This window comes from Olea europaea, chromosome 6 (assembly GCF_002742605.1).
Source record: "Olea europaea var. sylvestris chromosome 6, O_europaea_v1, whole genome shotgun sequence".
In the NCBI taxonomy this organism is placed as follows: domain Eukaryota; kingdom Viridiplantae; phylum Streptophyta; class Magnoliopsida; order Lamiales; family Oleaceae; genus Olea; species Olea europaea.
In genome coordinates, this window is record NC_036242.1 from 28,369,085 (window position 1) to 28,385,694 (window position 16,610).

The 16,610-nt window shown below is 34.0% G+C and overlaps 3 protein-coding genes across 7 annotated transcripts in view; all 3 read right to left on the reverse strand.

Annotated features, from left to right (window-relative positions):
- The window catches only part of LOC111396342 (elongation factor Ts, mitochondrial-like), an 11,068-nt gene extending 7,666 nt beyond the window's left edge, over positions 1 to 3,402 (reverse strand). Inside the window, exons 1-6 of the mRNA XM_023022753.1 lie at positions 2,952 to 3,402; positions 2,667 to 2,839; positions 2,448 to 2,534; positions 1,991 to 2,165; positions 1,661 to 1,845; positions 1,217 to 1,234 (exon numbers count right to left, since the gene is read on the reverse strand). Of these exons, the coding sequence (XP_022878521.1) occupies positions 1,217 to 1,234; positions 1,661 to 1,845; positions 1,991 to 2,165; positions 2,448 to 2,534; positions 2,667 to 2,839; positions 2,952 to 3,270 (957 nt within the window). The 5' untranslated portion in view covers positions 3,271 to 3,402. The remainder of the gene's footprint in view (positions 1 to 1,216; positions 1,235 to 1,660; positions 1,846 to 1,990; positions 2,166 to 2,447; positions 2,535 to 2,666; positions 2,840 to 2,951) is intronic.
- A 3,175-nt stretch (positions 3,403 to 6,577) lies between these two features.
- Positions 6,578 to 14,828, reverse strand: LOC111396341 (pentatricopeptide repeat-containing protein At3g14580, mitochondrial-like). 5 transcript variants are annotated; one of them, XR_002702987.1, is made up of 5 exons: positions 14,674 to 14,828; positions 14,486 to 14,529; positions 8,864 to 8,932; positions 7,218 to 8,743; positions 6,578 to 7,126 (listed from the first exon to the last, which is right to left on the reverse strand). XR_002702987.1 is itself a non-coding variant. In XM_023022752.1 (3 exons), the coding sequence occupies exon 3, from the start codon at positions 8,628 to 8,630 to the stop codon at positions 7,380 to 7,382; it is 1,251 nt and encodes a 416-aa protein (XP_022878520.1). In that variant the 5' UTR covers positions 8,631 to 8,932; positions 14,486 to 14,529; positions 14,674 to 14,828; the 3' UTR covers positions 6,578 to 7,379. The 5 variants fall into 5 exon arrangements, 1 of the variants encoding a protein (XP_022878520.1); XR_002702989.1 differs by adding an exon at positions 12,254 to 12,313 and having other exon boundaries at positions 7,218 to 8,932; XR_002702988.1 differs by adding an exon at positions 12,254 to 12,333 and having other exon boundaries at positions 7,218 to 8,932.
- LOC111395356 lies at positions 12,379 to 14,807 on the reverse strand. Its single transcript, XM_023021331.1, has 5 exons — positions 14,793 to 14,807; positions 14,674 to 14,745; positions 13,965 to 14,031; positions 13,638 to 13,839; positions 12,379 to 13,591 (listed from the first exon to the last, which is right to left on the reverse strand). Exons 1-5 carry the CDS (start codon positions 14,805 to 14,807, stop codon positions 13,300 to 13,302), a joined length of 648 nt encoding a protein of 215 aa, XP_022877099.1. The 3' UTR covers positions 12,379 to 13,299.
- Positions 14,829 to 16,610: the final 1,782 nt, after the last annotated feature.

A 16,610-nucleotide genomic window follows, 5' to 3' on the forward strand; every position in this document is an offset into this window, starting at 1 on the left:
ATTTAAAATTCACGATTTTTTTTTTTTTTTTTTTTTGCTCTTTCTTTTCTTTTTTTTTTTTTTTGACTTTTTTCTCGTTTTTTTTAATAATAATACAAAATCAGAATAACAAAATAATAAATGAGCCCATTTCACAAATTTGGGCCTAAATTACAATCAAAATCTCAATCAAGCCCAATCCCAATCCCAATCCCAATCCCAATTGATGACTAATAACCCAACCCACTTAATTATTAAACCAATTAACCCAAAACCTAATTGATAACTAATACCCAACCCACTTAATTAATAAATCAATTAATCACTAATCCAATAAACCAACCCAATAACTAAGAACCCAACCACGTAAGTAATAACCCAATTAACCCCATACTTCATTAGAACGAGTCGTGGCTGAAGGCTGTCGAAACCGACGACTGGACTGGCCGACAAGGAACGTCGCAACGACGTTGGGCTTGGCCGGTGATTACTGGACTAGCGGCTGTTGGTGGCGGCGAGGCTGGGGTTCCGTATAGAGGAGATGAAAATTGGATGGTTTGGTCGGGTTTGAGGCGACGAATGGAGGCTGTAGTGTTCGGGTGTTGAAGATGATAGGAGCGGGTTTGGATTTTCTGTATGGTTGGGGTTTTCTGTATTGTTGGGTTGATTGCGTAGTTTGGGATTACCGGACGGTTTGGTCGGCCTGCAGGGTGAAAGAAACCACTTTGCTGTCTGTAAAGTTGGTTTGGAGGCGATGGGGCAGTCTTCGGGAACGAAACTGCAGACTGGAGGGAACTTAACTTGATTGCTGAATATGGAGGAGAAGTTTTCCCAGGTTTATGGCAAGAGTTGCAGCGGCGGCAGTGTTGGTGATACCATTTTTGGACTTTGGCAGTAAGGCAGCCGGAAAACTTTCTGTTGCAGTGAAAATTCCCAAGTTTTGCTCTGATACCAATTTGATGTAGGGAGATTGATAAATCAGTAAATAACAAGAAGAGATGGGGAAGGGAAGAGAAGAAGAATATAGAGGCGGGGAAGAGGGAAAACGGCTGCAAGCCAAGTCTTTAATTAATCAAATTCATCAACTAAAAATTACAAACCAAGATAGGTTTAAATAATAAAAACCTAGAAATATAGGGCCAAGCCCATTATTTAAGTCCCAATTAAAATACGTAAACTAAATAAAAGTCCAACTGAAACAATAATAAAAGTCCAACTATAAGGATGTCCTCATCAACTTCCCTGTACTTTCTGCCTGGACATAAGGAGCAACAAATGATAAGAGTCTTCTTCAATGGAAGTACATGTTCTAGGTGTAAAAATAGACAAATAAGCTTCGTTGTCGGATGACGATACTAAACAAAATAATACCATCCTCATTCATCAAAGCCTTTTTCTTCTTGCACCTCTTTTGAGGGGTTCGGCATGTGAGTTTGAATTAAAATAAAATGTTAATAAAAATCCTAAAATTCTTGGTGTGAAGGAAAAGACAGCAGTGCCAAAGAAGCAATAAAAGAATTATACCATATTACAAATCATAGAGGTGAGGAGAACATATGGTAATTTCTTTTGTGTTCTTTCGAAATGCAATGTTGAATATTGTCAAATTCCTAACAGTAATATTGACACAGTGGATCATGATGAGATGCAATTGTAATTAAATTTTTATACAAGTACATACTTGAGACTTGAGAATCTCACGCTCATGGCCTAATGCATCAGAAGAAACATCTTCCTTCGCCAAAAACAGTGGCTTTGCAGCCACCACATGCATTGCTATTTCTGATCCAACCCGCTGTACAGCATCCCTTGGAGCATTTTGATCCTCTACCTCGAGTGATAAAAGTCCTGCAATACGTCCTACACCTGAATCTCCAATACGAAGCCAACAAGATCTATATGAGTAGCTCAAAATACTTTTTCATGGCAACGAATTAAGAGGTATGATTGTGTTTTCCATGCACGCAAAACTTGTAGTGTCAATCATAGAAAAGAATGGAAGCCCTATTACCTGGTTGGGAGCTCTGGTGAAGATAAGTAGACAAGACACCATATGATGGCACAAACATTGCGAAAGCCCCTCCAAGTCTGACATTCTCTCCCATCATTGCAGCTAGTTCTGTAATTGCGTTTTGAACTGTTTTTTCTCCATTTAACTTAGGATGCTCAAGATTCATCATCAAATCCTATAAAAATCAAAGAACACGTCAGAGCCTTTACAGGATCGTCGATTAAAGTTGCAATGAGGAACAAGAATGAAGAACTAATTTGCATCCTTTCATTAGAAAGAGCATGTAAGTTACAAGGAGGTTGATAGTGAAATGCATGCTTAATACCGAGAATGTAAAAGCTAAGACAAATCATGAGAAAGAATATAAAGGTAATGAAAGCAAGACAAAATTATGCTCTGGTTGCGTAAACAAAAATGGATAGTATTTTAAGGAGAAAAAAATTTTAAGAATGCTCACCTCAAGACACTCGGGTCCAACAGGCATAGTACAAGAAGACTGTTTCGATCCTTCAAGCAACAAAGCTGACTTTGCCAAAGATAAAGCCTACATATATATCAATTATACAGAATCAAAAAACATCCACAAAAGCATTTGATATGCTGCCTGAGCAAAAGATACTATTCCCAACTGATAATTATTTTTCCAGCAACTCAAATAATCAATTGAAGCACTAACCATGTACTGAAAAATTTCATTCCTAGCAACAAAGTCAGTTTCACAATTGAGTTCAACAACAACAGCCTTCTCTTTGTTCTGTGCCAAAGCAAGCAAACCCTCTGCTACGATTCTAGAAGACTTTTTTGATGCAAGAACTACCCCTCTTTTTCTTAATTCCTTCTGTGCAGACTCTGTAGTCATCCGATACAACTCATTATCAATTAACACAAGCGCACAACTAAAAAATAAAAAATAAATGACTAACTAAATAAATAAAACTAAAGTGGGAAACTGTAGACTTGCCAATATCCCAATCGCAAGCAATAAGTGCAGACTTGACATCTTTAATGGGAGCACTTGTTCTCTCCCTAAGCTGCTTTATCAGATTCATTTGTTCTGGTGCAGATGCTTGAGAGGAGTAATTCCGAGTAAAGAAGATTCCAATACCATGCATTGGATTGGAATAATTGGAAGTATCCATAGGTTTATTTTCAAAGAACATGGTACATGACATTTCCCTGTATACTAGACTAGTAGAATAACTATGGCTACAATTAACGGGAGTATTCAGTCTCTTACAAAGCATTTCAATTGGACGCTTCACACCTCGAGTAAAACCCATTGCAATCACGAGATTTTTAGTCTACGCCTGTAAATTCAGCAACTTGAAAATGATTCCTTTCACTCCCAAACAATTGTATTAAGCAGTAAACAAAGATTTAAGGTATCAAAGTATGAGAAAAAGGAATGACATGATATGTATACAACAATATTCTTCTTTTTTCGAACATTTCAAAAGTTATTTAGACTACTATTTTTCTTAGTTGGATCTTTTCAGTTATGTTTATTGAGTTGCTATTTTTTATATTGCAAATTATTTCCACGTCTAAGTGTCAACTGAGGACTTCTTATTTTGGTTTTGACACTTAGACTTCTTATTTTGGTTTAATACATAGAGAATAGTCTGTCACACTAAGCTTGAACATGTTATTTCCTTTAAAAAATAAAAAATAAAAATGATTTCTGGGTACTTGTTTAATTTAATCATTTTACCATAATTTGTTCTTCACAATTTAAAGACACCTGGAAGCTTGTTAATAAAAAATGTTTGAAGGTTAGATTGTGGGATGCCATTGGACATGCATAAATTGGGATAATGACTTTCATGAGCGCATGAATTTCATTACCAAAAATTTATTTCTATTTCTATACAATGTTAAAGTTCATTGTTCTAGCCCAACAAATTGTTTCTATATTTTTGAAGTTATGGGAGCAAAAATTAGTTATGAAGTGCTACTTTACATTATTTTCCCACATAATCTGAACGTGTCAAGTTGTCGATGATCAAGACACATTAGAACTTTGGAGATGGGTTGAAAATGTGAAATTCTGATTAATGAATTCATTGCTCAACGATTACTTTCATTAAAAGAGACAGTGTAAACATATGAATTGTGGCATTGACCATGCATATGTTGATCTCCGAAATTAATGTGGAGGGTTAATTTTGAGATATTGAAGCATAGTGCTCTATATCTGATTGCTCATGGTATATATTGGATAGCTGTAATTAGGGTCTAGCGGATGGGACTTGATCTGGAATAAAATGGGCTTAAAGTGCTCGAATGCAATGTTATATACAATTATGTTTATGGTCGAAATGTATGATCCAGTATGACTTTTGAGATGCTGAAGTCGATGATTATTTTGCAGTGTGCAGAAAATGCATGTAATGTAGAAAGTATTGACAAAGTGCTAAAAGAAAATTCAATCACAGATGATGCTTCTCAGAGAGGCTCCTCTTATAGACTATCTGAGAAATCTCCCAAAGTTGCGGACAAGTTTGAGCCAATGGACATTGAAGGGCAACAAAAGACTGGGATTTGGGTTCATCAGCCAGGTAGTGAGGTTGCACAACGGAAGGGGAAGAGTAGGCACCTTGAAACTCATCACCTTGATGGACAAGTTCAGGCTAAAGGTGGTGATCCAGCTGGATCTCGAGCATCAACCTCTAGTAGCACTGATGAAAATATGGACAGTAATAAACCTCATTCAATAAAAAATCCATTTCGGAGGGGCTTACGAAAACTCAACTCGGTGTTCCACATGAGCCCACGAACCCCACAAACCAAGGAGAAATCCAGGTGTCTTATTGAGCCTGAACCTGTAAAATCTCCACATGCTAATATTAGGGCCTTAAATAACAAGGAAATTGGTGTGAAATGGATAGTGGATGATACCATTACTACTCCTCATTCTGCAAAGGCTCCAAAAGATTATGAATAGGGAATGAAATGGGCTAGACAGTCCACAAAAAGGGAATGCGAAGGATATGGCCAAGGGCATTTTGAAGAATGATGGAAAAAGCTTGAAATACGCACTTTCCCGGAAAGAATCAAGTCAGTCTAGAACTGACGCGGTTTCGACGTCATCAGATAATGAGACTGCTTCACAGTATGATTCTTCTGACGGATCATCTCTTCCATCAACAAAAGACGTTACACTTGGGGTTACTGATTTAGTTATTCCGAGTTCAATTGTTTATAGTGCAGCATCTCGTTCCGGCAATGACTCTATCAAGATCGAGGACAATATCAATCAAACTAATACTCTTTCGGGTGCTAATTCTTTCAAGTCCAAGGATGATATTATTCAAACTCGAAATGAGCCTACAATAAATAGTATGGAACAGAAAACCAAATCACTCCAAAAGGAAATGAGCCTACAGTAAATAGTATTGAAATGAAAACCAAAGCCATCACAAAAGATTCTGAGACGATAAACCAATAACAAATCTGAAATGATGAACCAGTTAACTCACATATACAGAGCGGATGAATAGTGATAACAGTTTGTAAAGGCATATACAGAAAGATGTTTGGATTGAAACGTACCTCTAGTAAACAGTAGATTTATTTTTATTTTTTATTTTGGTTGTTTGGGTATATTAGTTGTTATAGTGTTGTGTCTGGTGTATATGTTGTTATGTTGGACTTATTTAGTTGAAGTTTTTACTTAAATTTGTGCAGTATTCGTACATGTTGCTTACAACTTTTCGTAAATTTGTGCACTTCTGATAAAATTGTATTGTATTTGTGATATTTCCACTTTTTATTAGGCATTGCACAAAGCAAATTTGATAATAACTATATTACCTACCTAACCTATTTTAATCAGGACAAATAATTCCTTTGCTGGTTATTTTGCTGTCACCAAACATCGGTTCTTGCCAAAAGTCAAGTGCCATATGAATAACTTTATTGAGTGAATATGAATTTAGCTTCAACATTGAATACTTGGTGCATTGCTAATGAAAGTAGTTATAGGATTCATCAATCTTTGCAGCATTTTCTTGCGACGTGAATTATGGATTGCGTGACATCATGATATGTAAAGTCTTAAATATTCAATTGTAGGGTCGATTTTGCTACTTGCATTCGACATAAATTTTACTTTTTCTAGAAGAGTTTATATTTAAAAACACTTCCAATTCAAGAAAGTACTTTTAAAGGAAGTCACATTGAACTAACTTCCTTTAAGAGTTCTTCTAACTACCAAATGAACCTTCCCAAAATTAGCCAAATGGGTTCAAAATTAGCTTTTGAATATGCAAGAACTTTCACAAAATTAGCCAAAGGGGTTCAAAAACAACTTTGAATCTCAAAAGCTCCTTTTAACTTTTCAAAAGCCATGTAAAATGGTCACGAAGACAACTTGTACTACAGGTTGGATGGTTCTCTTAAAAAATTAGTCTCTCATCTACAAGGTAAACAACCAAGCTTGGAGAGCACTTGCAACCTAAAGTGTGCACCATCATATTTGCTAGCAGGTGCATTTTACCTAATAAATTTTCAATATACACTAGTAAGATTTCAAGAATATATAATGAGTAGAAAACCTATTTATTTATATCTTTAGAAGGACCAAACTTCGTAAATGAGTCACTTAACCAGTAATTGACGAAGTTTCCACGGTATTACACAAGTTGGTACAAAGTACTAACTATGTTGATGAACATCAGCCAGTTCTTTGGTCAACGTTCTGTTCCCACTACAAGAGAGAATCACAATACTAAACATTAGGGACTCAAAAGTCCGTATTTGAAATTTGAAGGTTGAACACGCGATTAGCCAAACGATCTAAATGTTGGGAACTGTTTAGGCACTTCATGAAGAAAAGAAACAACCCCCCATCCCAACCCCAAACCCAGAGTCATCTCCAATCTGAATCGTAAAACGGAAAAAGAAATATTGAATCGTTGCCACCCAGTTGCCTAGTACATTTCCTTCATTTAAATCTACGAGGAAGATCTCCACCTATATTCTTACACTAGGGGTAAAAAAACAGTTACATGGCTTTACGTTTCTATGCCAATTCTTGAAAACATCCTAAGATCTGCTGGATAAACTGAATAATCATCATTTTCTTCATATGTTCCTTTCATTCCTGGACTTGTAGGCAGTAATCTGTTCCGTTTCCTGCAAGAAGGTGCAAGCAATGGACACACTACATCAGACAGTATAAATAAATTTGAATCTGTGCTTGTCAAAAGTTGCATTGAGATCTCACCCTCACTCATTGAATGGACTCATCTCCTCTCAGTTGTTTCAATATGAACTAGAGAAATGGAAGTCACTCCCTATCCAGAGTCTAGACACAGATCTGTCAACTACTTTGGTAGGACAAAGAGCAGTAGTTAAACAATGTGATGATCTTTGGGTTCTTATATGATTAATTTTTTATGATTTCTTCGTAATAAATATGATCAAGATTAATCATATGACTATTCAAGAAAACACAATGAAGAGCTCGCTTCCATATTCCCATTTTTGGCACAAATCCATGCCTTACCATTTGCCTCAACACCCAATCTAAATCTTCCACAAGATTCTCACTACAAAAACCATGTATCGCCAACTTATAAGACTCGAAGCTCGATATCAACCCTCTGTCACTCATCTTCCTCATAAAATCCTTTGCTTCAACAAACCTCTTCGCATCAAGCAAACAATACAAAACCTCTTGATAAGTCCCCGAATTTGGATCACACCCTTTTAGCATCATCCTGTCGAAAAGCTTAATCCCCTCTTCAACTCTCCCTCGTTTCCTGAGCCCCAAAATCAAGATGTTAAACACTATTGCATCTGGCTCCACACCCTCCATTTCCATCCTTTCCAACAAATTAAAGGCTTCATCAACAAGACCACGCTCACAAAGCCCATGCATCATAATCGAAAAGGTACGCACATTAGGCTTGCATTTTTGCTTAGGAAATTCATCAAGCACAGAGAAAGCAGCTTCCATCTGCCCACACCCACACAACCCTTTAATGATGATATTCAAACAACAAGCGTCAATCTCTACACCCAACTTCGAAGCTCCCATGTAAACGTCATGCACAACATCAAATTGCTTGGTTGAGACTAGCAAATTCAACACAAAGTTAAAGGTTTTCACACTTGGCCAGCTTTTGTAATTAGGCATATCGAAGAGGGTTTCAATGGCCCTGTTTATTCTCCCAGCCGAATGCCCATAAATCTTGATAACATTGCGGAAAAATTCATCAGAAAGCCTGCATTTCCTCTCAAGCTTGATTCTTTGCATGAGGGTTTCAATCCCATCAAAATCATTGGCAAGTGCCAGCTTGTTGATGACAGCCATATAAAGGGCTTCATTTGGTGTGTAGTCTTTGCGGTCTGAAATTTGCTTAAAGAGAGGCTGTGTTAAATTTGGGTCTCTGAGGCTTTCAAAAATTTTGATGACTTCAGATGGGCTTAACCAGTCTTTGCGGCTAAAAATATTTGGATTTTTATCAAGATTATCTGGGTTTTGGAATGATCTGGAGAAAGAAAATTGACGGGAAGGTAATGAAAAATTTAGTCTTTGGAGGCTAATTGAGGAAAGGAGTGAAATTTGGAAGATTGGTTTGTGGATTTTGGGTATATGAACGAGAAAGGAATACCAAATCATTGCTTTTCTCATGAAGAGGTAATAAGATACTTCTTATTTGCATTCACTCTTCCCGTGGAAACTTTCAACGTCCATAATACTTCTCCCCGTTCAATGATTATCAACCATCAAATTTACAGTCCAGGCTGCAGTAAACATGAAAAATAAAAAATAAAAATTCATTTCTCAAAATGGCGCCCTAGGAGAAGAGGAAGTCTGCTGCTACGAACTAATTTAGGCCATGGTTTAAACGAGAATTTCCATACATCTGCCCGTCATATTAGCAGCACATCTTCACTGGGTATAACCATGCTTTTCTGGAGCTCCACCAAAGACTGTGCCATACAGAAATGGTTGTCGTTAGTCAGGCATGATGAGAGTTAAACATGAAAAATTAACATTCCAAGCAACACTTGAAATTTTTGACCAATTATATCTCATGTGCACAACAAGCAGCAGATAATACCTGGACACATCATGTGTTATGAGACTTAAAAAGTCATATAATACGTAAACAACCAATTTGATCTACATGGACTTTTATATGAAGGCAATGAAATCAATCAAATAATGGAGTGAGAATAATTAAAAAAAAATAAGAAAATGTAGCAAAATCAGTAGGTTCACGTATCTCAGACACTCGGCACTGGCACAAAAATTGGCTGCTCCAGGAGATATATCTAGATACCGAAAAACACTAATCATCAGTACCTGTTATAATTCATCATCTTCCTCTGTTATAATTCATCATCTTCCTCATTCCATCTACCCATTCTAATTGAAAAATCTTCCAAGACGTTTAATTGAAATAAATTGTCCCACCATTCCTATCTCTCTCTTTTTACCAAGACTAGTTTGTCGCCCGTGTAATGCACGGGTTGGATTATTTCGAACGTGATGTTAGCATTTTTAATATTGATATGAGTTTAGTGAGTAAAGAAGAAATCAATAAGTTATAAAGGTCATAAAATGAGGCACGTTATTTATGATATTAAGCTATGAATGGAATTGTTCAATATACTAATGATAGGAAACATGTGTTTAATAGATGATAATAGTGTTAACATAATTATGATGTTTAGGATGAAGTATGCAACTTAAGTCTATTTTTTAATGATGAATCCAAGTTTCACATGTTATTTGTAGTAATTATATTAGTATGATCCGATCATAGTTCACAGTGTACGTATCGGAAGGATAAATACGAAATTAAAATATTTACAAGAACCTCCTAATGTCATAGTAATTTATTGCTATTCGGGAGACTTACAAATAGACTTACCATTAGGTTCCTGAACATTTTTCGCCCCTTCTTTCATAGCTATAGAAGAAATACATTGCATGACTTCCTTTTGTTACAAAATTAATGTAGATGGTCTTCACTCACATTTTTCTTTCAAGATGAGAGTATTGGTTTGGTCATCGATTTTGTAGCCTGTGTAGGTCTTCTTTTTAGGTTTTGAGTCTATTTCAATAGCTACATTTGATGGTTGGAAGAGAGACCTTTTTTGCATTCTATGAAGTGACCTCTTTAGTGTCTGTGGAAACTTCACTGGCTTGACTGCAAATCTTGTTTTTGACTTTTATAATTTTGTTGTCTAAGCTCTCTTTCATTTAAAATGAGTTGTTCACATCACTTATGGCAGTTAAAGGATTTATTTCAGTCATTGCATATTAAGCATTGCTATCAGTGATTGCTTTGAACAAGTTGAATATAAATATGATTTCAAAGTGAGATTCAGGTGGGTTGTGGCGCTTCTCTGTCACCTTCACGTAAAAGAATAGTTCTGTTCCACTCTCGATTTTCATGACTTTGTTGAGTTCTATATTTGGTTCCTATGGTAGATCAAATATATGTTTCAATATTGTGTCATAGCATTTTAAAGAAAGCATTATTGGAGGATGTTACAATTTAAGTTTTACCTTTCAAACGTGGTCCATTATGGCATTGGCATTAGTTTCCAGTAATGCCTCTATTGTATCCCCTATGATGGTTGCATCTAACGATCCAAATTTGTCTTCAAGTTGTACAAAAACATTCGCCCAATAAATATTTTTTTCTCCAATAATGCATTATGTATTGTTTGAATTAAGTAATATTGTTAGTAAATATTTGAATTTATGTTTAATCGTATAAATTATATTGGACAGCTTTTATGTGTTCACACTTGCAAAAGCGATATTTGTGAATTTCTCCAAAGCCTATATTGGATGTCTTCTTGCAGTTGTTGCAGGACATACACCAAAATTTCTAGTTTTCGAATGACTTTCCATTGAGCGTTCACCCAATAGAATTTTTTCTGTCAAATAAGATGTTTTGTTTAATAGATTAGGAAGATAGTAAGAGGGAAAAGTTTTTGACATTCTTGGTATAAAATATATAAAGAATGTATTTATGTTGTTTATACCTAGTGAAGCAGTTTACAATTACTCCTAGATAAACTCCCAATAAATCAACAACTAGAGCGAATTTGTTCTCAGTTGGAGGCGAAAGTTTTGGAGGGCTGAGAGTAACAAATGGTTTTTTTTCCTAACTTATGCACAGTATCCTAATTTATAACATTCATTACCTTTACTTCAATCATACTTGACTTAATGCTTTTAAATCAACTGTCTAGTGACGAAAAAAAATGAAATGTAACAACACTTGAAATAACATAATGTTTATAACAGTTCATCATGAAAGTAACCATTCTAGTGCAGTAAGCATTAATGTTTAAATTTCATCTTTGGGAGGAAAATCTTTTCACGATAGAATAAAGAAAATATGAAGTTGAAAATGTAAATTATTTGACAAAATCCCACTCAGGTCAGGAAAAAAGAAATTATCTCGTACAGAATTGGTGGCAAAACTTTTCGAACGTATTCAGTGAATCCCTTCACAAAAAATGTATATAATAGTGAATCAAAGCATAATGGCACTACGAATGCTTTGCCACCTCCTCTGCCCATTTCTCCGAATGTGAGTCCAATTAAAGCAAAATGAAAAGAAGCAATAAGACTCCAACAGATGCAAAAGCAGAACAAACAATCAAAATGTAACTCGAATAAAAGGAAAATTCAAAAAAGCAAAAGAAACATAATGGAACTCCGGATTCATTATGATAATGCAAAATTCGTATGCAAAATCCATAAAAATGCTAGTCCTAGAAAGTCTAGAAGTTTTTATCATAGAAGAAAACAAGGACAACAAACTGATCCAAGACTTTTAATGTATAGATGAATTTTGTTGCCAAAATCGCCATCTACGTGATACTTGATACTTTGGGTGGTCAAAAATCTTATAAGTTTAAAGAAATATTGACAGTTCAATACTTGCTTCAAGTTCTTATAATGTCAATTAGATTATGGCTGACTATGTTGAAATATTGCTTTTCTTAAAAATAAGCGAAAACTGAAATTGTAATCGTAAAATAGATAACTTCTTTTTTAGGAAAACAAATTAAATAATAAAAGAAGTAATTAAATGTTTGGTGAATAAATAACGATGCGACTGTCTTATACATTTATCACTCAAAAGTTATCAGCGCAAAATTTCTACTTCACCTAATGTTCAATTTTTTTGACAATAATCTGAAAAATTTCACTAATATTCAAAGAGTGGTTTACAATAAGAAAGTCTACCACAGGATTAAATTCATAGTATTTTTACTTACCTTGTGGAAGACTTTCTTATTGCAAACTCCTCATTGAATATCACTTTAATAAAGATGGGCCTTGCAAAGAACAATTAAAACTAAATAAAAGGCAATATTAGTGAAGTTCAAACTAATGAAATGACAGAAGACCATCAATAGTTTGCTTTACTTTCATAATACTATAAATTTCACATTGTTTTGTCAATGAAGGTTCATCAGTAATGTTAAACTAAACAAAAGCTAAAAACTAAATAATTACATTCGAAGGCACTATTGAAATGGTAATATGAGCAAAAGGAAAAACAATTTCTACGAAAATTCCCAAATATATAAAATCGACATTAAAAATAGTGTGAGCTAAGAGGAGCACAAAATACCTGCTACCAATAGACAACAGAATGAACAAAAACCCCAATGACAGATATAGTTTACACCACGTAGAACATCAATGAACAAATGAGAGATTTAAGTAATAAATCTAAATTAGACAAAAATTAAAAAAAAGATATCGACTATACATTCAATAGTTTTAAATTTGAAATAAGACAGAGAAAAAAGAAAAAAAAAAAACCCTAAGGAAGGAAACATGACTTTGAAAATTTCCAAATGAAAATTTTGAGAAAATACAGTGCTACGATTTATGTTTTAAGAAAAGTAAATAAGTAAATTCAACATAATTAAGTAACTTATTCAGTAAGAAGAAAAATAAGTACATTCATACCTGCTACCGGTAGAGAATGAAAAGAAGTTAAATCCTAGAGCCAGATATATTTATACCTCACAAAAATCAACTAACAAACGTCAAATTGAACCGGTAAAACTAACTTCTTTGAAAACAAAAAAGAACATATCAACCATAGATTCATGAATTTTGAATTTGAAAGAAGACCCAAAAAATAAATAAATAAATAAATAAAATAAAAAATCAAACTAAACCCTCATACTTCACTAAATTGACCATGCCCAAACTCCAAGTTGAGTTTACCATATCCTTCAGTCATTGAATTGGTTCGAGGTAGCCAGCCCCCTAGATTTTCCAAAAATTTGGCAACTATCACCAAACTTCAAATTTCTAAAAGCACTATCCATCGAAAGACACCTGTAGCGTCTGGCTGGAGGCGCAATATCCCGACCATGCTCCTTTTGAAATCTTCCCTTGTACTCAACCCATGCCTTGAGATAGATTCTGATTCAATACTGTTGTTGTCACCACCACTCATCCTTGTGCCACAATCGACAATGTCCTTGTCTTTATCCTCAATGCAAGATGAGTTCGATGAATCTACACTATCAAACTTCATCCATGAATTAAACAAATCATCTCCTACTTTCCCCTCTGATTTCCTAACACCTATCATTATTTTTATTCATTTCTCATCTCTTCAACCCAACGGGTTTATAATTTCCGAGATTCTCTCTTATAAGCATCGTTTTTCCCAATACTACCTGACCATTTATGGGCACCAACAGAGGTGAAGACTTAATCATAGTCAAAAATCCTAATGGAACATCACTGCTAGAACGTTGATGTCCTTTACATGGGAGAAGACCATTGCTACCTTGCCAGACATTTTTCCTCGGAAAGGATAGAGTAAGTGGTGGCACTCAAGTAACATTTGTTTCCTCCATCAAACTATAGTTTGAAGAAGCCAACAGCTCACTACTGGAAAAAGGACTTAACAGGGGCAAGCCATCATCATTAGTGGAAAACGAAAGTTGAGATAAAGACCTCTAGTGAGATTCACTTTATAATACTGACAATTGGGTTCCTTAGAATTAGGCTGAGCCATCAAAATCTGCTAAATTCAAAGTAAAAATCCACAAATCTCCCTGAATTAAAACTTCAATTTTTCTTCGAAGGCTTGCTTTATTTTTTATAACAATTGAATCACTGAATTTAATTCCAAAACCAAATGGGTTCACCTAATATACTTTGTCCTCAAAACCAAGGAGGCCAAAAGAGCATATCGGCCATAGATTTTAATTTTGAAAAAAAAAATAAATAAATAATTCAAACTAAACACACTAACTTAAACTCCTAAAAAAACCACATGACTTTCAAAATTCCCAACTTGAAAATTTAACTAAGTACAGTGCTACGATTTGTGTTCCAAAATAAGTAAAAAAAAAAAAGGTACAAAAACTTTAGAAAATGAACAAGATAACAATTTCCATAGAAGATCTAAGTAAAAATTATGGAAGAAATTCAAATTTATAGAGTTCGTGTTCAAAAAAAAAAAAAATTATTACCTTTTAACCACACTCGAAACTTCACTGTCTTCACAACATGAAACCTAAAGAAAATCAACAAGAACCGACGGGAGACAGAGTGTGAGGAACAAAAAACACAAATTGCGAACAACGGTTTGCATAAACAATTAAAATGCAAAAAATAGAATGAGATAGAGGAACCATGTGCAAAAAATGAACAAATTTACCTCTATTACGGCGCTAATCTGCAGATCTGTTGAAGAAAATGAAGAGCACGAGAAGACGATTTCTAGTTCTTCCTTCGAGAATAGAGAAAAAGTGCGAAAGACGAGAAGATAGTAAATACAGACTCATGATACATTGTTTATATATAGTGAAAGTATAGAGAGAATAAACTGGGCCTATGAATAGTGCAATTCACCAATGACTTAATGAACAGTAGTAAACCAGTTTTAAACGGGTTAATCCCTTATTCGAGCCCCATTTTTTGCCGTAGAATGAATTTTTGAATATTATATTGATGAAAAATATGTGGTTAAAAAATAAGGATAATTTTTGGATTTACATGTAATATTATTTTATTAAAAAATATGTGGTTGAAATGATATCAAAACATTGCTGAAAAATGAATTTTTCCAAAAGAATGGGCCTCAAACAAGGGCTAAATGTGAAAACAGTGAAAAAAAGGTAGATTCTTTTTAAGATATAGGGATATATCTAACTTCTAATAAAAAGGGGAATGATGGTCTACTATTGATACAATAGTAACTTAAATCCAATTTTACTATGCATAATGTCATCATTTTTTATTTTCCATTTTATTTATGTCAAACAAATATTTTTCCACACATCATGCCACTAGCATTAAAAAAATAATTATGTCAAATAAATGTTCTTCCACACATCATAACGCTAGCATTAAAAAAATTAGTAAATATAAATTGCTATGAGCAACAACAAAAAACTCTTCGCACATGAATTTTAAAAAAAGAAGAAAAAAAATCTCTCTAGTGCGGAGAGATGGCAAATACCATGGCAAAACTCTATACACAGTACAAAGAGATGGCATTCTGTGCGGAGTAAAAAAAAAAGCCAAAAAAAAAAAATTCCCACTGTGCGGAGAGTTGACAAACTTCCGTACAGTGCGAAGTTAAAAAAAAAATCTCCGCACAGTGACTGTCAAGTGCGTAGCACGAATTTTGCATTTATCGTATTTAATTTTTTGGAAAGTTTTTGAAGCAATATCTAAAAATATTTCCATGATATAAGAAAATAATTGTAAATTATTTTTACAATTACATAACAGTATTGTGTCATCTAGAAAAAATATACTTGTATATTTCATACTTGAATAAGAAATATACGAGATTATACAAATTATTTTGTTTGTATTCATTGATAGTGTTGATATGATTGAGTTGAATATGAAGATTATATTTCTAAATTTTGTATAATTCAATATTGGAAAATTGAAGATTGAGCACCATATTTATATGCATTTATATTTTGTGCTTCATATACCCCCGTTTGGTACCCTTTTTTCAAAATACAATTTTTTTCTCTTCTTTTTCAACCACACATTCTTTATTAAAATAATATTACACGAAAATCAAGAACTTTTTCTTATTTTTCAACCACACATTTCCCATCAAGTTACTATTCTAAAATGCATTTTTACATAAAAATGTCTATCAAACACCCCCTTAATATTTATTTTATGCTTATATTGAAAAAATAAAAATCTGAATTTTTTTTTTAAAATTCGGTTTGGTAAGTGAATGTATGGTGTTCTGTATTCTCGATATTTGTAAGTGCAAAAATCGGTATATAAAAATAAGTAAGTTGCAAATACGGTAGACAGCATATACGGTAAGTTGTAAATACGATAGGCAACATGTGCAGTAAGCTGCAAATATGGTAAGGTGAAAATACAGTGCAAATACAATAAGTTATTTGCAAATACGGTACGCTGCAAATACGGTACGCAGTATATACAGTAAGTTGTATATACGGTAAGCTGTCTGCAAATACGATAAGTTACATATATGGATTTATAATTTGTTATAAATGTAAAAAAATTATTTAATATTGAATTTCTTAAGTATTAAATGTTATAATTCAATATTGTTTCATTTTTTATAATTGTATTTTTGAGAATAAAAAA